Source organism: Aulonocara stuartgranti (genome assembly GCF_965226115.1).
Source record: "Aulonocara stuartgranti genome assembly, chromosome: 11".
Lineage (NCBI taxonomy): Eukaryota > Metazoa > Chordata > Actinopteri > Cichliformes > Cichlidae > Aulonocara > Aulonocara stuartgranti.
Genome location: NC_138947.1, coordinates 30,404,039 through 30,430,289, shown reverse-complemented (window position 1 = coordinate 30,430,289; position 26,251 = coordinate 30,404,039). Strand labels below are relative to the sequence as shown.

Genomic DNA, 26,251 nt, shown 5'->3' with positions numbered 1-26,251 from the left:
TCTCAGCAGTCCAAATGTTTTAAAAATCGAATTATTTGCAGACAGTTAGTAATGATATCTGGTGTGTAACGCAAAGCAAAAGAACAGCAAGGCTACAAATCAACACAACACTGGTACGATCAGTAGGATCAAGGCACCACGATGGCACAGGACATTCTAACTGCACGTTTAAACACAACTGCAACGGGGGGGTTGGAGGAGGAGGATTCAGTATGCACAGATCAAGTTTAGCCTCCACTGAACTGAGCTACCCGCCCTGTTGCAGACAGGGTTTTGGCTTTTGGAGGGAGGTGCAGCTCGAGCAGCAATTCCCAGTCCGAAAGACGAAACCCGAACATTCAGGTACAGACCTTCACGAGGCTCTGTTCCTTCGTCTCCATCTTCTGAGAGAGGAATGGAAAAGGAACCGAGCAGAGATGTTAATGGATGGAAGGCCAAAGTGAAAACCCATAAAGCAATGAAAAATCCTTGTACTTTTGAGACTTCTACAACTTCTACCGAAGCGTTCCACCAGCTAATAATAATTATCCCTTTGGTCAGTGACACCAAAACCAAAAAGCTCTTCTTGTGACCCACAAGTTCGGGTCATAAAATAGTAACTTTATCGCTTTAAAATACTGAATATATGAATGCTCAAAATAAATTCAATTAGGTAGACAGTAGCTGTGTAATTTAAATTTAAAAAAGACATCCAGGTGACTTACTTCTGTCTTTGCCTGCGGGTGGAAGCTGTGGGAGTTGCCGACCTCGTCTACTGGACATAGGGGTACTTGTGGGACTGGTCTGGACGGACCCACTACGCGGATGTGCCCTATATGACAAAAAGTAGCAGACAATGGCATGAGACATAAAGTAGGAGCTCGATGTAGGTGTTGCAAAGAAGAGAAAAGCGTACATTTGATCGGAGACGAGCAACATGAAAAGTAAAACTATGTTCTTTAATGGAGAGCCAATACGTGATTTAATGTAGTTAGCTGGGGTCATTCAATTATTTACAATATATGTAAGGTCACATGTAATTTAGTCACTGCCAGACACAGCAGAAATCAATCAGTGATAGAAAACTCGCTGTTGACTTTATCTCCAATATAAAACCAATGCACACAGCGGTGATGTTTTGGCACATGGCATGGAAGTGGAGGGCTACATCGACTGTAGGGAGCTGAGCTGCAATAAAAGATGCCAGGAGTGAATCGCATGTAAAGTCGACTCATCAAGCTGCAGGAGAGAAGAGTTGAAATGCAGAAACAGCAGACCAGTGCGACCATGCGTTCAGACTGTCCCCGCAGGCTTCCAACTCAAAAACAAAAGAAGAAGAGGAAAGAGGACAAAAAAAGTAAAAACAGAATGCCATCCGAGGACATCAGTTGATGTTAGTAATGAAATCAAAGTAAAATGTCGGCCCATCACTGCTATACTCACTCAAGCGTATGAGCAGTGTGTCCCAAATTAAAATTTTTCTTTTTAATAAAAGGAGTCAGCAAGCTAGCTACGGTGTCAGGGTCATCGTGCCCGGGATATGTGTAAAGAAAATACAGCACATCCACTGGTGCTTTTGGAGACAAAACAGAAAGTGGCGTGTGACAGGTGGAGGTCGGTGGAGTGAGGTGAGCTGAGGTGAGGTGAGGCGGGGAAGCGGGGGATTAGGAGGGTGGGAGGTAGGTGAGTGTGATGTGGTATTTTTGGTTTATTCTGGGAGTTAGTCAGGGTCGGGGTGGGTGGGAGCTCATGGGACAGCTTCTGTACGGCTTTAAGCCTGTAAAGGTTTTAGCTGTACAAACATTTAGAAGAGGTAGAGCATCTCTGGAGGCAGAAATATTCTTACAGGTTGATTTAAAGCTCAGTGTGAGAGTACAGCACTTTTAGCTAGGCTGTCTACACGAACCCTAGTTGTAAAACCTCGGTACATGCTGCACATCCCTTGTTAAAAGCAGAATATTAGCCTTGATGTTTCAAATGTGCTTTTCGAGAGTAAGGTTTATTAAGAAAAATAACAAAAAAAAAATCGCCCAAACAAATCTTGAAATACTTATTAATGTTTAAATTTTCTGTTGAAATGATTTCTCCCTCCAGTGAAGCTATGCTTCTGGGAAATGAGTGTACAACTAAAAAGTACTGTCTGCTTCTATGCCACGTTGGCTGGCTCTGATCTCTGATCTGGGTCACACCTCGTCAAGGCAGGTGAGGGGGGGGCGGACCTCCCAGATGGCAGAGAAGGCATGGACCTCATGAGCGAAGAGTCGTGGGGGCGTTCAGTGGAGCGTGAGCGGGACGTGTGGCGCTCTATAGTGGGCCGCTGGTCTGCAGAGCGGGACCTGCTGTGATACTCGTGTCTATCCATGGCTCCGTGGCTCCTACAGAGGTTGTTGAGAGACAGGCAGGCACTCAGTGTGTCTCCAGCAGGGCACGGACAGTAAGGAGGGCAAAGAAATTTTCTGCACCCTCAAAACTCCAAAGGATCATGTGGAATCCTGTATTTTTAATTGGTATAATCAATCTACTACCAATAGCATAGATACTTGTCAGAAGCTAATTGGGTGTTATGTCAAGTGTGCCTGATTTGCAGGTAGTGATCAAAACTACCTAGAGATAAAGACAAAATGAAATGATTCCTAAACTCTTAAAACACACATTATTGTTTATGACTCTCCACATGAGGCTAATTTACTTTATTTAAAGAGCAGACAATATGGACTGTGCTAGGTGGCTCCTGTGTGCTTTGCAGTCCTTGGTGGAACCAGTGACTTAACTGTGAAGTACTCAAGACGTGTGCAATGAACAAGGACTATGTGCTGTCTCTCTGTAGGTGATAGGTGAGCATTCTGTTTGAGCCAGAGTGGGAATGTGAGGGAAAAGTGACTGCACTTGGATTATTTTGTCTGTTATATTCTGCAAAATGCCCAGGCAAAAGAACTTTTGGCACAGTGACAATGAAGGCAGATTCAGATGATCTGAAGAGCTGTAGGGGAAAAAAAACAGGTGAGGTTTCTCAGCTGGGAAAATTACTGACGAGGCACAGAGAGGAAAAAAAAATTGTACAGAAATTCATTGATCAAGAAATAAATTCACATATTAAAAACAGTGAAGTGAAAAAGGCACCTCAGTCTTGAGAAGCAGAGGGGATTTTAGAGCATGCTGTTTGCTAACCTTTGTATGTATGTTACCAGTTTCGATTCACACACCGTGAGTAATAATATTTTATAGTTTTTGTACTTTCATACAGAACAAAATAGTATTGAAATGAACCGCTGCACACACTGTTTGCTAAAATGCAAGAAATGCAAGAAAACACTATAGATATGTGGGAACGTCTTCAGTCAAACTGGGTTCTAATGATAGCAAATACTTTATAAATAATTTCATTAGATCAGTCCATTTTGTTATTGCCATTCAGTGTCTGTAGTCTTCTCAAGTATGAAATATTGTCCAGTAGAGGAAATGTCCTGATAAAGGCTCATCAGTCAGTGACCTTACACAATCTATACAACAGTCATTTACTCTCATCATCACCGGGTCCCGTTCTCATTACGTGCTACGGCCAAGAATCTTTCAGTGATGTGAGGTTACGTCTGTTCAAGCATCACATTATGTGTAATTCAGTGGACGCAACTGTAACACACAAACTGCTCTGCTCACTAGATTCTCACAGGAATGTTTGTTTTCCTGGCTCGGGAAAGTTGCTGTATTCATTCCTACATGCTGCATACTGTACAGGCTTTGTCCTGCTTTAAGTGCACTCTGGAGGGTTGCACTTAAACTACAGAACCATGAAAAACCTTTTCTGCAGGCAAATCACCCAAAAATAAAACATCTGGCAAAAGGCTCCAACTCCACTAATGCTCTTTGTTGCTAGACTCTTTTTTTCCCTCATCCAAGTGGCTTTTGTGTCTGTATTGTGCCCTCATTTCTTTTCAGGTCTTACTATGCCTGACTGCAGACAGAAACAAACTATCTATATGAAGAGTGGAGGGGAATCAACTGTAGTCCTCTGTTGGCTACTTTCCTTTCTCTGTCAGTTTAGACAAAAGGAAAGACACAGAGAAATAGATGGACAGCTCTTGTTAATGGGTATCTAGGCTATAGGCTTAGCCTGAAGTCGGGCCAAGCCAGGCCTTAGGGAAACTTTGTGACAGTTTTATAAAGTCAGTCGGGCTCTTGGGCTGAGTTCAGAAGACTCATCAGTTTTTTTTTCCTCCTGGAGAGGAGAGAAGTAGCACAAATGTCACGTTATTCCTGACTGGAAGCCAGATGGCAGCAGGCAAAAGACTGAAGCATGGTGCACCAGTGTGGGTCGGGAATTGATGGGTGTCAGTAGGCCTTTCTATAGGTGCTTGAAACAGCCCAGCAATCCATTCAGACCATATAGAAGAAGTCAAAAGGCCACTCTATGGATGACTGTAAGTGCAACTGTCAATAGCATGTTAAATTAAAAAAAAAAAAAAAAGACAACATCAATAATAACAAACACCACTGATCAACATATGGCTGTTTGCATAATGCGCATGGGTACACAATGACATCAACAAAGGAACAGTCAAGTGCGAGCCAGCACTTACACAGCCGACATCAGCAACACAAATAGCTCTGAGCCTCATCGTACAGAGGCAGTTGTGTAACATAACTGTACAGCCACACAACCTCAGAGCCGTGATGACTCCTTAACAAAAACCGATATCAGGGAGGATATCATTTTCCGTCATCACCTGTACGATCACGGATAAATTAAAGACGGATGAAGAACAACTTCAGGAGACCACAAGACGGCGGGCGCAGCAGCGCGTGTCAGTACCTCTCGTAGTCATAGTCGGAGGAGTAGGCGCCCTCTGAATAGGCACGGGTCATCCTAGTGGAACGCAGTAACCTGACTGCTTCCTCGCGGCAGATCGGATACACACGATGGTTGCGGCTGCCGAGAAAATATCACAGCTGGTCAGCGCTCGATTTTTTAAATTTTGTTTCACCACATGGGGGAGGCAACATGACAAAGAAGCTGGAATTCAGATCTCAAAACTGAATACAAAAGTACACTGATGCGCTGAATGTACCCATACGACTGCAGGGGAAACCACCTCTGCTGGACAAAACTTCACAACCACAAAACACTTATCTATTTAACAGTATGGCCAACAGACGCTCTTTTAGTAAAAAGACAAGAGACAGACTGAACTTCTCCAAAGCCTGCATTCATGCACATGATTTATTCTAGAAGATTTAAATGCTTATATGATAATGAGATGGTGAGAGAGAGCAATGCTGATACTGGATGAAATGTATGGCTATTATCCAATCAACATGATGCACCACGGGAAAGTAAACAGTTCTTTATATATTTAATCTTTGGCAGAAGAAATGTATACTGATACACATACACACAAAACACTCACGGCACTGACATTGAACAGGTCAGCTGAAGTGATTTACACCTCAAATCCACAAACCCATGTGGCTTTTTAAAGCATGCCACGGTGTCAGTGCTATATCTTCAACACCCTAATGGAAGCTTTCCTCAAAAAACAACCCAACAAATAAAATATATAAAAAAATAGGCTTGTGGGTTGGTGCATGGTTGGGGAGGGGGTTTGGCTGGCTGGTAACTAAAGTAGCAAAGGTGGGGCTTCATGCAAGCTCTGGTAAAAGTCTACCTGGGGTCCTTCTGAGGGTCATCAATAGGCTGAGTATGTCTGGTTCGAGGTAGGGTGAGAAAATGGCTGCAACCACATGGAAGGAGGAGAGAAGACAGAGATGGATCTGAGATGTTGAAGAGACAGAAGAGAAGGAGGAAAGGAGAGAAAGACAGCAGATCGGAGACAAAGATCATACAGGCGGACAGCCGGAAGGGGGAGGAAACCGAGGGGAGGTTGTAAAAGAGAGAAGCTCACAGGAGAGAGGTTAATGTACACGATTCAGGGTGGAAAAACTGGTGAGGAAGATGAGAGGTGAGAGAAAGCCGAGAAATCGCACGGCGAGGAGACAACTTCCTCGGCTCTAGTGCACAGACAGATAAAAATGGTACACAGAAGACGCCGGAAGAGAAAAGCACAGTCCGAACCCCTAAACCGGTCCCCTCTGCTCGACCATTAAACTACTTTAGACCGTTTAATAACTACAGATTTTTTTTACATACATCATTTCCCAAGAAAGTCAGAAAACATTAAGTGTTAAGAAAATAAACCAGCAAGGCTCACAGAAAGCTATGAAAGCCATTTTTTACAATATTATAGGATACCTGGGAGAATGCCAAATTCTCTGTGACATTTTCAACTGTTTTCAATAAATAACTGCAAGCTGTTAATTGAAGCAGCTGAAATACACTCAACAGAGCACCGTCCCAGACAATTTAGATAAGTGCATTTTCTGCATCTGACACTGATTTAGCTCCAGCTTCAGAAGTATCAAATAAAGTTAATTGGAAAGGGTGCAGGGTGGGCTGGGGGTGGGAATAGCTCCGACCAGGCGGTGCCAAGGCCACAATTGGACACTTGGAGCAATATTTTCCAAAGCTCACAGAAAATAAGTGCTGATGGAGGATAACTGACCACTCCCCCTTGACCACGTCTTCCATAAAGATAGTGAAATACAGTACATGCAAATCCTGTATAATGTGCTCAGCACTGGCAACATTTCTTTGGCTCCCAATGTTTCCTGCAGAATTTCAGTCTCTCGATTCAAACTTGTGCACTTGTCTTTCAGGAGTGTAGTCTCATCCGAGGCTGGTGCTCATGTGGAATTTTAGCTTGTGCCAATGCTATTTTTAACTCTAAGAATGATGATTTTAATCGGGTATTTCCTGCGCTCGTTAATTCTCACTTTCTTATTTGGAAATAAGGAGTAGATGAAGATTGAGGACACAAGTAGGGGAGAATCCACACTACTGTATCAGGAGGACCCTGAATAAAAAAACAACACAAAAAACCCCCCACTACATCACATTAAAGATGAAAGTGCGGACAAAGAAGAAGAGTTTAAGGCAAAAGGCGTTGTGCTGTGGTGTATGCATACATAAACAGCTCACTGTGTACTTACTCGTCTTGCGCTGGTCAGCATTTACACATTCATGCTTAAATAAGTAGATGCATGTGCTGCACATAAGTGTGAGCTGAAGTGTATGCGTGTGTGTACCGGTCAGGTGTGCAGTTGTCGTCAGACAAACTGTGGTGCTCCACTCTAGCAGACGAACTGTACTGAGAAGGCCTAAGGTCAAGTGCTTGGTCCAGACTTCTGCTGTGTGACAGAAGTGGACTGATCACCCCTTATGTATGCTACATACTGCCCCCTGCTGTCCAAGAGGCACATGGCCTCATGTTTAACAGAGGCCATGAGAGGAAACGGGAGAGACGCTGCACACCACAGAGGGTTGAGGTGCTATTTTGAAGTAAATATAGCAACATTTGGTGCTACAACCAAAACAGCTGGCGAATTTGAAAGTAACCTGAAACAGCATGCGTTTCAGCTAAACTAGTGAACCTATTTTTTTGTCGATTCCAAAGCATGGAAGCACAACACTACGATGTACAAAAGACCTACCAAAAACTATACATGTCGGGCCTTTGGTGCATTGAGCAACTGGTTACCTGGAGGGTGGGGGAACGCTGGGAGAGCGCGACCGCACCCTGTTTATATCAGCTGACCGAGAGCAGTGGTTAGAAGACATGACCTGCTCGGGGACCGACAGCGTGGAGCTCTGGAAGTCTCTGCCATTTGGCCGGTAGTCTGTGAAAACAACAATGAATAAAGAGAAGCAGGGGGTGGAGAGAGCAGGAGAGAGAGGGTACAGCGTTATTTAAGCGATTCCTTTATTCCCTCACAACACCAGAGATGCTACTTGTATGCTTTTTACTTGCTTTTTACTTGAGTTATTTAACTAACTACATATGGTTAATGAACAATAATGAATGCTGCTTTTGCAGACTTAGTTTGACCACTGTCTGTAATAACTAAGAGGAGTAAAGCAAATCTTGGTCAAACTTTGCAAAGCTAAAAGCCATTCTGCACAGGTGACAGACTCATTTTGATATGCTGAGTCTTTATCGTACAAAAAATGAGGAGTGGGTTTCCATAAAGGTGTAAGTCATCTGCTGTTTTAACACTGTGCATTAAACATGAAAATAGCCTTTCAAAAGAATCTGAAAGATTATAATGAATTTTCACTGGTAGACTGATTAGTCCATTGAACTTGAAAGAGTTCATTAACCGATAATCAGACATGGCTAAGAGCCACGGTTAAGGTCAGTGCTTAGAACTATTAATGTTGATTGATATTCAATAGAGTGTATAGAATATTTAAAATGAGTTAAAGAAAAGCCTGATTCCAAGTTGGAAAAGATGGAAAGGTAAGAAAGAAATGTTGACCTTCACTTTAAAGGAGTCGCATGTTAATAAGATTTTCTTTTGTGTGTCGTAGATAGAATAAAATAGATTTCTTTAAACGTGTCAGGCTAAATGACCCATAGAGTAAATTGTCATATTCTCCAAGCCTACCATTTGTTTATTGACATAAACAAATACAAGCTACAAACATTTGAAAAAAAAAATGACCACAATCCACAATGTCTTCACTCCATTATGATGTAAATTAAATTTTCAAAGGAAAACATTTGTCATTTCTTTAAAAAGATGCTCCACTAGTGAGCTTCCTGCAGCGCAGCAATCAACTTCCATGCAAAGCCAAATTAAATCTATTCTTCCTCCTGACATGTTGCAGATGCAAAGAGGAGATTCTTTGTTGACAATTAATAGGTTTTAACAGGAACTGGCTGCAATGGTGCAGAAAGAGGCAAAAGAGCAGAGGGTTAAAGCAACATGAAACATGTTGCACAGATGTAAAAAGTCTTAAAAATGTTCAGTTGTAAGGCCCATTTGTCTTCTACAGTAGCTACTAGTAGCTATAGTAGCTGTACTGTGTGTACTGTATGTTCTGTAAAACAAAAGTAAAATGTTTTCTTCCCCATTTGAACTGTGGAAGCAGATAACGGCAAAAACCGCAGATGAGATGCAGTGGAGCCCGAGCAAAGGGGAGGGAGCAACCAGGGCTGAGTGAAGGGGTATTCCTTTCACTGTGGATGAAGTGAGGGGGTGGGGGTGGCTGGCATTGTGAGAGGCAGTGAGGGGCTGATGAGAATTTTAAAGAGGCTGGAGGAGGATTTCCCTCAGCTGCGGTATCATCGGCAGGCCGGTCTGAATGTCTGTGTGTGTGTGTGTGTGTGACACGCAGTTTGCTACAGAAACTGTCTATTCTCCTGTTTGTTTTCTCACATTTTTCCACTCGCTTCTTCTGTGTGGTGAGTGATGTGAAACGACCTACAAACAGTGCAGGTAGCTGTTTCCATCAAGCTTAATTGCAAAAAAAAATATAGCATGTCCCGTGGTCTTTTTGTGAAAACTGAGAAGGAGAACTAACGATTATATAAAGACAGGCACATGTTGCCCTCAAACGCAACCTTGTGCTTAAAATTTAAAGGAAGCCTTTTTTTAAGCCCTCACTGTCTTTTTCAGCATAATTTTTCTTCCTAGTTATTATTTCATGTGAGCAAATTTCAAGCACTTCTCAGTCTTTTTTTCCCCTTCCCCTGTCTTATTCTCTCTGGCTGTTAGCAGCTCTGTCTCTGCTTTTCTGATGCAGCGTGGGCGTGCTGCTGAAGCCTTAGCAAGGACAGCAACTAGCAGTGCAGAGGCAGACAAAAAAGCCCTCTGCTACCTAACTGTGCTGCTGCTGTTGTTTGCTGATGGGTTGCAGGATCTTAGCCCGATACTGCGAGATGTGATGACGTGTGTAAGCATCTTTCCGGTGGCGACGTGAGTGAGGTTAGCTAAGTACATTATTAAGAATCGTAATGCAGCTCTGGTGAAATGGAGTGGATTCGATTCACTTACGCCACACAACGATGACCTTCTTAATATGGCCTTGAACTGTTTATTACCTGTTATTACCCCAACGCCGTCTTCACAATCATAGTCTGAGATCTCACTGTCACTTATCCTTTGGGATCCTTTGAGAGAAAGAAACAGACCAAAAGGCAAAGAAGCAGGAAAGAGGAGATAGAGGGGAGAGAGAGAGAAAGAGGTCATTTTCATTCCCTTTTTCATTTATTTAGATGTTTGTTTGTTTTTTTTCAAATAATAAGTCACCCCTGCTCTGACTGTAATGCTCACTGGTCAAAGTGAACCCTCCAACTAAAACAAATAATGCAGCATTTCGCCGCTCGATCCCAACAAGAGCAGCCGATCCTTCTTCATCTGAGCCGTGGCACTTTGAAATGGCGCAGTCAATCATTCAGTGCACACGTAAAGGTGGAGACGGGGAGAAGTGATAGGGCCGTGTAGCTCTTTCCTCATCCTTCCCCCGTAGCCTTATCACCCCCACTCCCCACCCAACGCATCCCCACCGCCTTCACCGTTCATTCAACTTAAATCAACTGGACACGTGTGCTTTTTCAGAAATGACAAGTGCTGCACTCTGGCAGTGCCGCTCCCAACCTCTCATCTCAGTTGGCTGAAAACTTTTTACAGCTGTCAGCTCTTTCACTTCACGCTAACACCAACACCCAGAAAATCGTCCTAGTGGGGGAGCGAGCCAGCCTCCCGTGGCTGAAAGAAGCAGCGGAGTGAAGCCGTATGGCATAACGGACTGCAGCGCAGTCCTCTTAAGCGTATTAGGAGGTATGAGGGCCAAAGACTCTAACAATAGTAAGACAAGGGTCAAAAATATCCTATATAAAGAGTATTGTATATTTCATGCATGCAGATAATCAAATATTATTTTCCTCTTTTTATTTTTTTGAGTAAATATGCCAACTGTGTTAGAGGATTAGGCCAGTAAATAAGAAGTATCACAAAAGCAACACAGTCGCCTGCCGTTCTCAAGAAGATATTCACAATGAAGACACACAAACACAAGCAAAAGCAGAATGGGCAGAGTGTGCCAATGGTAATCTGTGCAACTGTTAAGAGGAAAATATTCATAATAGGCCAAATAACAAACAGTATACATGACAGAGGAGAGGCAGGTGGTCATAGGCCAATTATGTCTGTCAGGAGGGGCGGACAGCTCGGGTTTTAATAACATCACATTAGGACTGAATACAGATTGGCAGAATCTGGTTTTGGGTTACAGGGTGGGGGTTGTGAGGCAGTTAACAGGTGAACACACAGAGAAGGAGAGACCACTGTGTCCTAAATCTCCCCGTTTCCCCACAGCGTCTGTGGTTCTGCTGCTCTGTGTGGATAAGGAACGAGCGGTGTAAAATATACACCAAACCTCCGCACAGAAATCCACGTAAGGCAGCAGAAGCGTCAGCTGTTAAGGGGGAGGGGGGAAAGGGGTGGAGAATTGGGGCACAAGGGTGTGTGTTTAAAGAGGAGGAGGACGACACTCAGATGCTCCATAAAGCTGCAATGTCTGGCAGGGCAAAGGTCTTTACCTGAGTTGTGTGAATAAGAGCCTTTGTCTGTAAAAGCAGAAGCAGTAAGGTAGATGTGACATGGACAACAGAAACAAAATATGCAGAAATAACAACGGCCGTAAAGGCCTCGATGACCTGAAGCAGCAACAGAAAAGGCCAGCAGGCAAACAGCATGGGCACTGATCAGATAAATATATATGGCTCCTTGTTTGTTGAAACAACTACAAAAATCAGAAAGCTACCTATTGTTGTTTTCATTTATCTCAGTGCTAAAATTTAGATTTCTGAGTGTTCGGTGCCATGAGTCTGTCGCCACAGATATATTTGTATGATGGCAAGCTTCAAGTAATAAAAAAGGAATATAAGGAAACGCGCATGAAGACAAGCTACAAAACGCACACGAGTAAAAACCTCCATTGACTCTTTCTCTGATAGCTGCAGATTTCTCTCTCTTATCATGCCACAGCTGGTATAAATGTGTTTTTGCACTTAAGGCCACATTATTAGCTGCTGTCATTGCTTCACCTGTCTCATTGGTAGTGTGTGGCGGGGTGTGAGGAGGTGCATACGTAGCAAGGGCAGAGAACCATCAGTGACAGTAGAGTACATTAAACACTCTGATATTGTGCAGGGTGCAAATGAATTAGATAAAAAACAAACGTGTTTTTTAATCTTTCATTTATCGTAACCTTGCTTGAGTGTAAAGCTCGGAAAGCAATGTTTAAGTCAAGCATGAGTCATTAAAACAAAGACTCCCTGTCTCTCACTCAAAGTAAGGATTATTAATTTAACCCATGTAATGGACTGATAGTCGGTATCAGCAGATACCCGAAGCCAATGTATCTGCATTGGTATTAGAAAATCAGCTGACCTGCTTCCATCTCACACTGTGAATGAATGTCACATGTCTTTACATTACAGCAGGTAAAATGTTTTTCCTACAGGATGCCCACCTTCTGACTCTTATAGTCACTTTCAGCACATTTTGGGGCCATTTGAGCGACCGAGGTGTTACTCACTCTGCAGCCGCCGCGTTGGACTCTCTCCGTGGAGCTGCCGGCGCTGTGCGTTCGGGGAGGCACGTGGGAGTGGGATAGATGACACGTCGTGTGTTTGTAGCTTGTACCAGTGTGGCTCGTCATCGAGAAGAGCCGTCTCCAGCTCAATCAGGATCTGGCAGAAGTAAAAGGCCCAAGTAAATTTTCTCTCCTTAAAAAAATGGCTTCACTCCAAATGTTTTAAGCTCACATATTTTTTTTCTCACTGATGGAATCAGGGCAAAGTAAAACATGCTAGCTTTTACAGAAAATGTAAATCCCCAAAAAAGCCCTTTCTGTCACTCACACGCGAACAGAAAAAAAGAAAGTTCCTGATCCATGATAGGCAAGGACTGGACCACCCAACACTTTGTGATGGCCAGCAGCTTTCTTAAAGGCTTGACACCATTCAAGAGGATAAGCTGAGATACTGTTACTGAGTGTCTCTGTGAGGGCTTGGGTTTGGTTTTCTCACCTCTCCCAGGAATTCGCTCTCCTCCTCCCTCACCCTGGCTTGGTCCCACAATGTGATCTCCAGCATACGTTCCCGAAACTCCCGCCGGTGCACCGGCGAGTACATAAAGGTCTGGTTCCATTTGGGCTCTAAGGATTTCTTTACTGTTTTTGTTCTCCTCTTGCTTTTGTCACTGGAGGAACAATAATTCAAACTGTTTTTATTTACAATCATGATAGGGAAGAGCCACGAATACAACAAATCCATCACACGACACAGCACAGAGCACAGCACCACAGCATGCAGCTGCAGGGAACGACATGGCAAAGTGAACGTGCTAACTGCTTCTTAACGTCCATTTTCTGCATTCCTCATCAATACATAAGAATAAATTACTTAATAAGAAAATAAGAGCATAATTATGAAATAAACCTCACATCAATGCCTCCCATAAATTGACCTTAGTGCATAATCTTTTTTTAGTGTCTTTCTACCATCGGGGAAATTATGCCCTGAAATAGAGGAACTGTTTCTACTCTTACCTTCTGTCAGGGAGGAAGTAGATTTTGACGTAAGGGTTCCTGGGCCGGCCGTCTTCCCTGGGTGGCAGGTCTTTGGCACCCAGGATGGTGACGATTAGCTGATGGCCCACTTTGTCATACCACAGTTTGACCTGGGGGAGGGGGGAGAGCAGAGGCAGCCTTCTGAGAGACAGCTCAGGGCCAGCACAAATGAGAGCACATAAAGGGAATAATGCAGGAGAAGACAACTTCATCGAGTCCTCACATATGCATCTATATCCTTTTGTTGAGTTCAACACCTTTTCAATCAGTATAAGCCTCAGTGCGGGGTCTTCTCCTGTATTTACCCTTTAGGAAAAAGGAGGAGGGTATCCAATTGCTAGGATGTCATTTTCATAAACTAAAACTATATCAATGTTAAAATGGTGTGATAATGATTTTTAAAGATGCAAAAACTCTCCTTTTCGTGTTCTAATTTAATCCTTATGTTTCTTTTTTTAAATCTATAGTATTCAAGTGTGTCTGATTACAGTTTTTTAAATGGAACTGACCTTTACAGCTGGAGTGAATTGTAGTGAAATGCTAAAGGCAACATGCTCTAAAATTAACACTGTCCCACCATCTACCTATATGATGGCATATAGGGTCTAATAGGGTCCTCCCAAGTATTCAGTGGGGATCGATAACGAGAAATCAGTCATGCTGCTGCAATAGGAATCAAACAGTTCACGCTAAAAGAAAAGTATGGACTCCAGGAGAAAAAACTTAGAAGAAATAAAAGGCCAGCTGAAGCCTTAAAAGAAATCAGATGAAATGAGAAGTAAGACTTCTAAGTTCTGGTCCATACTTCATTCAGAATATGATTATGGATAGGGGTCTGCACTGTTTAAGAGGACTCGCCGTTCATGCAGCAATGCAGGAAAGAGCATTCAAGACAAGTCGAAACAGACAGCAGGGGGCTCATGGGAAAAACAAATTGTACCAAGTAATCTCTAGCCCACCAAAATGCCACATACTGCAAAATATGAATTCAAATGTAGAGTAAGATTCACCATAAAAACTAGCAACAATAAGTAAAACACCTAAATATATACTACTGAGTCTGATGTACAGTGTGTCCAATACAGCCAACTAACAAGTAAGCAGTTTACTGAAACATGCTGGCTTTAACAACATTAATGTAGACACACACATAAACCTGAACGATTCATATGTTTGATCTGGAAAACACGCAGTGCACCCTTTCCTCTGCATGCTCTGTTACACACACCAACAATATTACCGACACATAGGATATGATGCTTAGATCTCGCTTAAGCAAAACAACACAACAGTGAAATAAATATCTAAGGTTTAACACAGGAATATTAACCCTCAGGCTATCTAAATCAATAATGACCATAAAACAGAAACCACAGAAAAGACAGAGTGATATTAAAGCAGGCAGCTTGTAGCAAAGAGAAGCCTTCCAGGCTTCGCTCTGTTTGGAGTTATTATTTGGGAGGTACAATTTGCTTATTCGTTAAATCTGGTATCTGTAATGGGGGAAATGCAGTTTTGGCTTTGGCTTTCCAAAGAGGATGGTGAACTCAGTATCTTTTCACTGCAACATGAAACCACACAGCCATCAGCTCAGATCTGCTAATTAGCATCACTTCAACTCGCACATGGAGGAGCCCTTCTGTGTATGCGTGCAGGGTTAGAGTTATCGAGGCCTGGGTTCACGTCACACTGAAGCAGGAGAAAAAAGAAAAAACAGAGATCTTTGTCCTAGAAAGATTGACAGAGACACCGACCAGCATTGCCATAGACACAATACTAAACTACTGTTTCAATTAGGTCAATCACTGAAGTCAGTCCAAAGACATCAGGCAATGCAAGAGCGTCTCTTAAAATAAGCTCCGATTAGTCGAGCATGCACTACTTGGAGATAATGATGTGTATGGGTTACAATGAGCTATAAGAACTCTAATCATAAGAATGATACCAAGAAATCAAATCAAGGAAAATGACACAATGCACTGCACTAAGAGGGAAACTCAAAGCTGCCATTTCCCCAGGAATGCATTTTCCAAAGTATGGAAACAGAAAAAAAGGCCAGTCAACAGTCAATGAGCAAAAAAAACCAAACAGAGTTTCTGCCCTTCACACAGGGCCCATTACCTGGACCCTAGGGGCAAAAGGCGGTGTTCTTCTACTAAGGCTTTGGCTCTGGATAAGCATAAATTAAACAGCAAAAGAAAAAAAAGAAAGAAAAGAAAATGCAATAAACCAAAACCACAAAACACAACAACTCACAATACACCCAAAACACAACAACAGAAATTTGTCATTTAGATGAAAGAATTAAGCCAGCAGGTTTTGTATTTTTTAAATTTCTGCTTTCTCAAAGATTACTCATCCCTGAGCTGCTCTGCCCTGTTCTGCATAGGTCCTCGGAGAAAATTATCAGCGGCTCACAATTAGATCTTTTTGTCTTTTAGACCTTTTTCTCCTCCGCCTCAAAGCTTGCGTCACAGTGACGTTAAACACGATTGTTATCCACAGACGATGCTTGATACAGACAGCTCCTTACTGTGTAGAATTACTCATCAAGGTCTTGCAAGGTTTATCCAGTGAGCTGAACTGTTTTAGTGATTAGTCCACTGCGAACTTCAAGGTCGGCCCTCTCATGAAAATCCAGAACTTTAAGCAGCGAGTGGATGAAAAGGCTGCGCTATACAGTGTAGGATATGTTTTAGTGGTGACCAAATACTCTATGAGGCTCTCATAAATATTGAAAGAGCAGGAAAAGCACATTCTTGAATCCTAAATTTAAGATTTGATTTATCTCATTTTAATGCAGCCTTTTTACCAAATTTACCCCAGGAGGGTTTTTATACTGGATAATGAACAACACACAACGTAATCTGATCTACAGTCCTGTGCTGGCTTGGTGATGGGCCAGCTGAACAGGCTGAGTGAGTTTGCTGAGTCTGACAACGTTTAACAAGGGTTTGAATTAAGATTTAAACTAAAAAAAAAGAAAATAATTGGTTGCATAATGAATCTGCAATGGGAAAATTATACTTACTAGCTCATCTATGATCTCAAAAGCAATTAAATCCTCTCTAACAATCCAATCCTCTTCCCGGCTTTTACATGTAGCCCATATGTGGAGCTGAGCTCACTTACTGAGAGCTGTCCTGACAGGTACTGGGGGGCGTCCCTCAGCATGCTGGGACTCATAGGAGAAGTGACAGAGATGGAAGGACGGTCCATCTTCTGAGACTCGAAAGAACTCGAACCTGGCAGGGCACAGACGACACAGTCAGATAATCCACCCATCTGTTTGCTGTTTGTAGTTTTTGCGCCGCACAGGGAGAAAACTGGAGATTGTAGCAAGAACATACAAAGAAAGGAAACGCAAAAAGAGCACAAAAATCTTGCCATGTGGGGGAAGATAAAAAGGCAGGGTGACAAACGCAATCTGTGCCAAACAGACATTTCCTTCACTTGGTGTTTCTGGGATGATTAATAGGATCAAACGGCACACTGTCAAACCCACGGAAAAAATGTTGACAGAACTCACTTGATTCCAGTTGTGAGTGTGTGCTGTCTGGTATCCTTGGAATATCTCTGAAAAAAAAGCAAAAAAGAAAGTGAAAGAGTGTGAGAAGCAGGAGAGAAGGAGGGGGATGGAGCGGATCAATTTAAGCTAATACCAAATGCACTGCGCTTTAATGACCGTAAGCACCACATTAGTCTTCATTCACCCAACGGCCCCCTCAATGGCACAAAGCAGGTCAGACCTAGGAATCGACAAAGCAAAGGTGCCTCTGTCTTTCAAAAGCAATCGGAGTGTAGAGGATAAACAATGTGACGGGCTTTCAAGTTTTTTGCCGGCCGGCATTCTTTGGTGCCTTATGAGGCCAGAAATGGCAGAGCCGGAGCCAGAGGGAGGGAGGAACAGATGCTGAATAAACAGCTCGGCACAGCTCCTTCGCAAACACATTCTGAGCTATGTTCCCTTCAGATTCAGTCTCCACATTCCAAAAATATGAAGCTATTCTGAGTCACAGAGGCAGCTATGTGGCACAAACCTACAGATCTTGGCACTGTAATAGTTTTACAGCGAAATCAAATCAAATAGGTAAGAGATGTTGGTACAATCTAAAGTGTGATTCTTTGAAATACTGACTAATGCTAAAGTCCAGATTTATGCATGGTTTGCACCAACGTGAGAGTGAAGCAGGGACAAGTCTTTTATTGTTGTAGCTGGTATTTTGCATTTAGGAGTTTAGGAAGACAAAATACTGAAAGTATTTAAATGAAACTATATGAGTCACTAAGATTAGAGTAACAACATATCCTACAGAGTCCTGTAAATTCTGCATTGGTCAAAGCGGGAGAATGAATGCTCATACAAGTAGGTTTGTTTATACACTTAATATAGATTTAATATAACCTAAACTTTATGCTTTACATTTCACACAGATTTTCCCATAATAATAACTGCAGAGAGTACTGCAAAGTCTGTTTGTGCGTCCTCAGCCACACATACAGAGCTCTCCAACATCACTCCAAATATTTTTCATATCACGTCTGTTTCATAAAATACTGAAATGTCTGTCAAAATCCATCTATAAATGTGAATTGTGTGTCTCAGAGCTGTCTGTGTGTCCCATTCTATCCTTTGTTTTTAAAGAAATACTTGAAGCATGCATTTCCACACACAGCACAACAGGAGCAGAAGTTATACTCTGCTTCTCATCTGACTGGCTGTTAGACACAGATTCCAGGTATATGCAGTGGAGGTATGTGTAATAAAGCAGCCCCTCTCTAGATGAATCCCACTCTTGATCTGAGATGTCAGGATTCATCTAGAGCAGGGACGTCAAACTCATTTTACATCGTGAGCCACATACAGCCCAGTTTGAGCTTAAGCGGGCCAGACCAGTAAAAACTCCCCTTCTGTCAGCGTGAAGAAGTTTAGCCACACATGGAAATGTTTAGACATCTTAATAGAAGAAAAAAGAACTTCAACAGTAAATCTTCATTTTTCCACATGATAAAGAAATGTTGCTGAAGGAAATTGATTTTTTTTAAACTTTGGACCCACTATAAAACACAGAAACTTGTACTGGAGATAGGGAAAGGTTCAGGATATTTTTTGTTTATTTATTACTTGGTACCTTTTGGTGTAGTGTGAATGACCATGACCATTGAAGCACAGAATCTATTCCTTCCTTCACGTTTACCAAGGCCATCCAGTGGGCTGGAAGGGAGTCTTTGGCCCCCAGGCCATATGTTTGACACCCCTGAACCAGATAATTGCTTCTCCCATCACTGAGACCTCACCCTGTTCTGAGTACCGGTATGTATCAAAAAAAGAGTTTTTTTCTTATAGTGCCTCTCCTTGGTCTGAATTATCGTCCTGCACCATATTTAGTTTTATCATTAAACACACAATTCCTTTTCTGGGGGTCACAAACTATCCCAGCATATAGTGGGAAAAAGGTCGATGCCCTTGACAGATCCTAGTCCTGGCTTCGCTTAATTAAAAATTACATTTTCAAATCACAATTTTAACACATCTAGTGAACTCGTCTGCTTCAGTATGCTTATTGTGTTGTATGGAAAAGTAACACAATTGCAGCGCAAATTCTCACCCATGCCTAACACCTTGGTTAGTGTGAGCGAGAGCATCCTGTTGCTTATTAACACCAAAATCATCAAAGTTGTGTTGTGAAGAACAATGTGTGTCTGCATGTGTGACACTGGTTGCGAGATCTTACCCTATAGGCCGCGAGACCACCAGCTCCACCTGCGGCTCCGGCTTGGATTCTAGTATGATATTGTAAACTTCTTTAAATGTGGCTCCTTGTAAAAGCTTCCCGTTCCACTCCAGCACCTGATCTCCTGCAAAAACACCAGAGATGCTCAGCATCACGTGGAAGATCTTAATCCTTTCTGCTCACACTGTCGTCACAGCTGAATTTTGCCAGTTTAATTTCTTCATAAATGTGTGCATGTGTTTTTCAATACCTGGTCTTAGGTGTCCAACAGTGTCTGCTAGACTTCCTTTCCTCACTTTAGTGATGAAAGCACAAAGTCTACCAGATTCTGTCATCTTGCCTCCCACCACCTGTAGAAACAGAGAGGTGACTGCGCTGGTACTAAAATGCATTTGTGAAACAAAAGTCGAGCTATGTCATAATAACTGTAGATTTAATGCAGCGCATTAGCATGCAAGCCCTGCAGCTCATAGAAAAACATGGACTTATTTTCTCAAAGCATTCTGTTGATGTTATGGCTTCAGTTTTTGCCTGTGAGGTTTGAAACCACAAGAAATACACTGGAAGGGAGAAGGTCAGTGTTAAAAGTCTAAATCTTTTCAGAAACTGTCCAGGACTGTGCTTTGTTCCCTGTGGAAAAACTCCGGTGCTGTACCGTGGTTCTGTAACAGTGCAAGGCCGTGGGCTAGAGCTGTACTGTACAGTCCTGAGCTGCTGTACTCCACTCTCCTCGGCTTACACTGGCATCATACAAATAAAAATCCCCTCTTAATGGCAGCTGAATGCCAACATACAAAGGAGCTTAGGGAAGTCTGCTAAATGAAATGGCTTTATGTAACAGGCAGGAGATAGAGAGAGGGAGGCTTGCAGATGAAGAGAGCATAAGAGAGAGAAAGAGATGGGCAGTGAGGGCGAGGCTGGCAACCTGACTGATGGACTGACTGGCTGGATTGTGGAGCTGGGTGGCTGCTGCTGAGCGGACAGAAATGCACAGAAGCACTGAGCAGACACAAACATGCCATTTCAGGAGGCTCATTTAATCAGTAATGATTTTTTTCCCCATCTTGCCGCTCTCGCTTCTTTCTCCAGCGGCTGCTGCCATGCTCCTGTGGACATTCGGCCGCTCTCTTATTTTTTTAAGGGTACGCACCACCGACAGAATTACACAACAGTGAAGGATAAAACAAAACCACTATCTATATAAAAATAAGTATATGCTTTTTGAATAGATGGAGACACTGAAAGGGAAACTGACTTAGCAATCAATAAAGAATTTGATCAATAAGAAGCAGGCAGCACTAAAACTATGAGAAAAAGACACACAGAGAGCAAAGAATGTAAATTTACATTAGAACGTGATGGTACTGTATAATGCACAAACAGGGAATAACTGCAGGGACAATACTGGGAGGTTCTGCTCCGACTTGTTTCCTCCGAGCAGCTGAATTCTGTTCACTGAAGTAGCTCAGTATGAATGAGTTCAGAAGATTAGAGAGCCCAGTATCAAACAACACTTATTAATATTCATCAGGAATATAATGGCTATTAATAGTGACTCGTACTACTGTATGATGTAACAACAGAAAGCTGTGAAGAAACCTAAAAAAAAAAGGCACAAAATTTTTAACCTTCCACCTAAATGCCACATCTAACACTGATCCTTTTGACTGAAACCTACTGGGTAAAATGTTAAAGTCACTGTGCTAAATATGCATATTTTAACAGGATATTCTAATGGCAGTTCAACATGAGTGTGTGCAGTGCAAATGACGCCCACACAGGCTGCAAGCTCACCTTCAGACCGAGCAGAGCACCTGAGTCTCGAGGCACACTTCCATCTTTCATGCGCTTGTTGAGCAAAATGCGCCCTATTAGGCGATCCCCATCTTTGGACGGCTGCCACGTCACTGGGTGCTACAAGGTCAGAGCAACAACACACCTTTTGTTTAACAAGTCATCCATTTTAGTTCGATCACTTCAGACCAAAGCAGACAACAAAACAGTGAAAGGAGGGCGTGAAGGGAGCACTTTATTTGTTCACTTGGGGGAAGAATGTTCACACAAACTTGGATAGCTCAGTAATTTAAACTCCAGGTGATGCAGTTTTATCTGTTAGGCCAAAAGCGTTCAAAGGAAAATCTGAAATTTCTCCAAGTAACACACAGCTCATTTACTGTCTCACAGAGTTTGTGTGAACCTGCTGGTGTGAGGGTGGAGTTAAGCTTCATGCAGCGCCCCATGCAGAGTAAAGCAAGCAGCCTCAACACTCCTCCTAAAACCAGCTCTTCAAACGGGAGCAGGAAGACCAGAGTGTGACTCTGGTGCTTTGCTACACACAAACACACGGCCACCATCAAGTGGAGTAGTGAGGGGAAAAGCAGATAGTGAAAAAAAAAAGAGGGAGGGGGGTAGACGTGATACAGATGAAGTAGATCCTAGGGTGCCACATTAGAGATCAAAAAGGATGAAAAACAGACAGCACAGAATAAAGCTATGAGACACAGGGTGATATCACAGATGCAGCAGTGGAAGGGAAAAAAGAAAAACAAATGTTTTTTTGGTGCAAAACTAATCCAATCTTCCCTGTTTGTGTGTGTGTTTGTGTCTTTTTTTTCTATAGAAGTGAGTGGAAAATTGGGCAGAGGGGACAGGATCTGTCTGGACTGGGTGCTGTGGGGTAGGGCAGCAGAGTGAGAGGGGACAGGCCCGAGTAAGGGTGTTCCTACTACACTAAACAGGACCGCTGCAGAGCAAGAACACAACATACGGAGGAAAAAAAACGAGCATGCAACTAGGAGAGACCCACATTCCTGAGTGCCATGACAAACAGAGAGGTTGTGTGTCAATGCCCAAGTCTTTTACAGCTACTGTAAAGAGGTGTAGTTTCTATTTGGGGAGCAATACAGCAAGTACAAGTAGCAAGCAAAGAGGGTGTCCCCAAATGACTTTTATTTTTAAGGCAACACCGAGGTGGAGCCAAAAGTAACCGAACCAAAAACAATAAATCAATTTTTTTAAAAATCGCAAGAGAAATCAATTTATACAACGTTAAATAAAATCCATAAAACAGACATCTCACCTATTTACACTTGGTGACAGAGAGCAAACAAAGACTGGATGGGTAAGGTCATAAATAATAATCATAACAAAAAAAAAAGAAAAAAAAAGCAGGCTAGATTGTCTCAGTACCTTCTCACTATGGCTATGCTCCTCGTTTAGCGTAGTGCTACTGCACGTATCAACTCCCGAGTCTTTAACCTGCGGTTCACACCATGCCAAGTCCTCTTCAAATGAGTGTCCCCCAAAGCGCACCATTTTCTTTTGCCTCTCAGATAAGGTGTGTGTCGCCTCGGACATAAATGCCTGCTCAATAGTTTTTCTTTTTCCCCTTTGACTGTCCCCTACAGGTGTGGGATAAAAAACAGAAAGAAAAAACAGAAAAAACAACATGCAAAGGTGTAAATAAAACAAAGGAAACATGAAATGACAAAAAGACTCCGGGAGGACAGGGGACGGGGGAGAGAAGAGAGAGAGACAGAAAGAGAGGGAAGGAGAGAGAGAGTGAGAGAGAGAGGTGGGCTTAAGGGGGCGGGTGGTAGGGAGGGAGGGTCAACGCAGGGCTCCACATGTCTCACCAAAGACAGTGGGGAAGCCTCACTGCTATGCCATGACGCATGGTCCCACCAATGGCCATCCAAATCTCCTGTAAGGTGGGAGGGAGGGCATATACACACGAGAGAGGACATCGAGAGGGACAAGTGAGGACGCCACAAAGTACAGACATTAACGCGCGCACACACCCACACAGAGAACTCGAAATAAGACATCCAGTCATTCACATTCCAACACACACACACACACACGCAAACACACGAGTGCTCACATGCTCCCATAATTCAGCAAGAGAGATAACCGCTCCTAAAATCCCTGCAGAGAAGGAAAAGACGCAGATGGATTGAGTTTAGCACTGCACAGTTAAGAAAACTAAACAAGACGCAAGCCATGGCTGAAGTCAAAAGCACAATCTGAAGCTTCAAATCCTTTAAAGGTATTACATGTGTTCCAACAGCACATTAGGAACCTCTGATAAACAGACAAATAGACAAGGAGTGGGCGGGGCAAGGATAAACGGCCCATTTGAAATAAATAAATATGTTTAGTATGATTATAAAGAGAAAAGAGCCTCATTAAGATAACATATAGGCCACAGAGCGAAGTTTTGTTTTCTTTACAATACTTTGGCTAATAGGTAGTTCTGCATGATTCACAGTTCAAAATAATCCGGCTTTGTCCCCTCAGTTCATGAAACATATCACACAAGAATTTTTAGTTCCCATCCTCCTCCCTTTTAGTCAGCCTTCCTCAGATTAGCTGCCCCTCCTGAGCAGGTGAAGAAATAGACCTTTCTTCATTTCTTCAGATATAGTTAAGGCAAACTTTGCTTTCAATCAAAACACGTTCCACGTTACATTCCTCTGATTTTTTTCAGACCGCAATCTTCAGAAACATTCGGGCCAGATTCTGTTTTGTTGAAACAAAGTCAGCACACTGCTATCTTATTCTAAAGAAGCTGCATCTATAGTAGGGAGCAGGGCAGACCTCTAATGTGTTTAACTGGGGATTCAGATTGCAATGCCACACAACCTTAACTGACCTCGATCTAAAGTGCACCGGGGAGAGCTTTTAAAGATGAGGCTCTGATTACAACTTCTGCCGTAGCATCGACGGATACATGGCCTTGAGAAAGCCAGGCAAGTGGCTACGATCGCAGGATGAAGGATTCTGGGGCATTTCTCTACTCTTGTCGTGCCTTCAGGACAATAATCAGTTATAAAGGGAAGACTTCTAATAAGACAAATGTGAACCGATCAAAACTATCCATCTATCTCCAGAAGCAACTTTGTGATTCTGTAGGGTTTGTCCTGTTCTCCAGTGTGGATGTACAGAGCAGTGAGATGAGCACTTTCAATTTGATTAAGAAGCTTAACATTTAAAGCTAATTAAAAAGAGCAAAAAATATTGAATCCAAAGGTAGTGCTGAGATTCTCAGGGGAGAGCAGTGTGGAGGTGAAGACAGGCACAAGTTAAGAGTCAAATCCTGCTCTTCTCTGTCCAGGACTTCAGTCAGTAAGATCATTTTAGCATCCCATTACAATGCATAATTCATTTAAATGATATTCAGCTATGATGCCAATTCATTTTACAAAGGGGAAATAAAGTTGCTCTTATTAAAACATTTACCGAAGAATGGGCCATTTAAATAATACAGACACACAACGTGTTCTTGGCAGCAAACATGCTGTTGTAGACTTGTGTGTTTGCACAGATGTACAAAGTCAATAGCGGACCTCAGGGCTGCAGTCACAAGTGAGGTCATCTGAAAACACTCGACTTGTTTACCCATGGGCCACATACATCACATTCGCCACACTTCACTTCCCCTGCACAGAGCTGTAGAACCTAATGGATCTATAGAGGACAGGCTTCCTTCAAGTATTATCTGGCTCAGGATTCAATCTCAGGGAAATCAGGGAACGCTGATGGAAAGGCATAAAAATAGACTGCATATGCTGCTAGATGTGGAGGCTGAGGAGGTGGTGGGAGGCTGGACTGGACAGGAGTAAAGAGAAAGAATTTTCAGCACAGGACAAAAAAGAACCTGCATGGAAGACGTTGTTTGCAGGGTCACTGTGAATACACATAGCCAGAAATGTCTTAAATAATCCCTCATTGCACTGGGGTAATATGGGGTTCAGTACTTTCTTAACAGATATGTACAGAATTATTTGGAGATTTTGAAATTTAATATTCCGATGGATCGGAAATAAAAAAGGTTTTCCCATTAAGACACACAAAGGATAAACAGCCTTCCATAACATTTGCTATCTCCAGTTGTTTATGCACTCATACAGGCTCTGCCTGACTCTGCTCGGATCAGCTGGCTGTTGTGTTTCCAAACATAGGTGGCCAACTGGAAAGTTGCAGAGTGCGCTCTGGTACTTATAACATCACTGAAGGTGTTTCTCCCTTTTTTTTTTACTTTTTAAATTTTCATTTATTGGCATAAACGCCAATGCCACTTAGCAAATAACTACTATCGGCCGATAATACTGGCTCACTGATAAATCTCTCAGGCTCTAACCTTTAAAAGAAAATCTGCTTCTCGTAAAGAGACATGCCTGCAGAACTGTGGCTCTTAAACAGAAGGTCTGTTTCTGGCTTCAAATTAATTTTTAACTTCCTAGCTTTCTTTTTCAATATTTTTCAATATTAAAACACAATGTATCTTATGTCCTGTCTTATCCATATTTTATCTTGGTTGCAAATCAAGTTTCAAATAACAAAGTCAGTGTAGTGTCAGTATGTATAAGTAATCAATATTAGCCAAAATCTCAAGTGTCAAACTGCTGTAAACACTGATTTTTTTTTTTTTTGTACTCTTGGTTCTATATGATATCAGTGGGAGAAGACTTTTTATTTATTATTCTTTTTGTGAATCAGAAGAAAATTCACTTAAAGGTGAAGGAACTTAAATGATTTGTTTCAGAAAGAGCACAATCTAGTCCAGTATATGACAAATAAGGATTAGTTTGGACTGTGAATCATACAAAGCTACACTGGAAGAGTCCAAGAAGAAATGATGAGAAGAAATAAGATCATAATATTCCCCCTTTAATATAGTAAAAAGAAAAAGATCTTCAATAACATTTTCCAACTTGCAATTTTGTTGTGACCAAGCTGCAAGGTCAGTTTAGGCCAAACAACACCCTTTGTATTACTATCCATCCATCATTCTAAAGAAGCACTGCAACTACTTAGTGTATGTAGTAATGTGCTGTGATAAACTATTATGGATGTCCCCAGATAGGCTTTGGCCTCCGTGGCCCTCTCGCCAACAGCTGACAATAGTAATTACCTCCTTTGCCTTTCAGCTGCTCTTCTGTCAGCAGCGTAACACCAGAGCACACTTTGCTCTCCAATGAGAGTGTAGTGTGTTTGATGTGGAGCTATAGACTGAATGAATATAGACACTATGTGGCTCATCTCAAGCTTCCATCATTTA

At 42.4% G+C, this 26,251-nt stretch overlaps 1 protein-coding gene across 30 annotated transcripts in view; it reads right to left on the bottom strand.

Annotated features, from left to right (window-relative positions):
* The window catches only part of rims2a (regulating synaptic membrane exocytosis 2a), a 159,153-nt gene that overhangs the window by 49,925 nt on the left and 82,977 nt on the right, over nt 1-26,251 (bottom strand). For 14 of the 30 annotated variants that reach the window (XM_082552306.1, XM_082552334.1, XM_082552314.1 and 11 more), the window contains 16 exons: nt 22,378-22,589; nt 20,983-21,102; nt 19,439-19,538; nt 19,189-19,312; nt 16,983-17,029; nt 16,586-16,698; nt 15,575-15,622; nt 13,433-13,563; nt 12,912-13,104; nt 12,419-12,572; nt 11,418-11,444; nt 9,918-9,986; nt 7,572-7,710; nt 2,169-2,354; nt 705-811; nt 351-383 (listed from right to left, as the gene is read on the bottom strand). In XM_082552306.1, coding sequence (XP_082408432.1) covers nt 351-383; nt 705-811; nt 2,169-2,354; nt 7,572-7,710; nt 9,918-9,986; nt 11,418-11,444; nt 12,419-12,572; nt 12,912-13,104; nt 13,433-13,563; nt 15,575-15,622; nt 16,586-16,698; nt 16,983-17,029; nt 19,189-19,312; nt 19,439-19,538; nt 20,983-21,102; nt 22,378-22,589 — 1,803 coding nt within the window. Of the gene's footprint in view, nt 1-350; nt 384-704; nt 812-2,168; nt 2,355-4,789; nt 4,907-7,571; nt 7,711-9,917; nt 9,987-11,417; nt 11,445-12,418; nt 12,573-12,911; nt 13,105-13,432; nt 13,564-15,574; nt 15,623-16,585; nt 16,699-16,982; nt 17,030-19,188; nt 19,313-19,438; nt 19,539-20,982; nt 21,103-22,377; nt 22,590-22,823; nt 22,892-26,251 lie in introns of those variants that run through there. The other 16 variants (XM_082552336.1, XM_082552316.1, XM_082552307.1 and 13 more) reach the window with 13 other exon arrangements.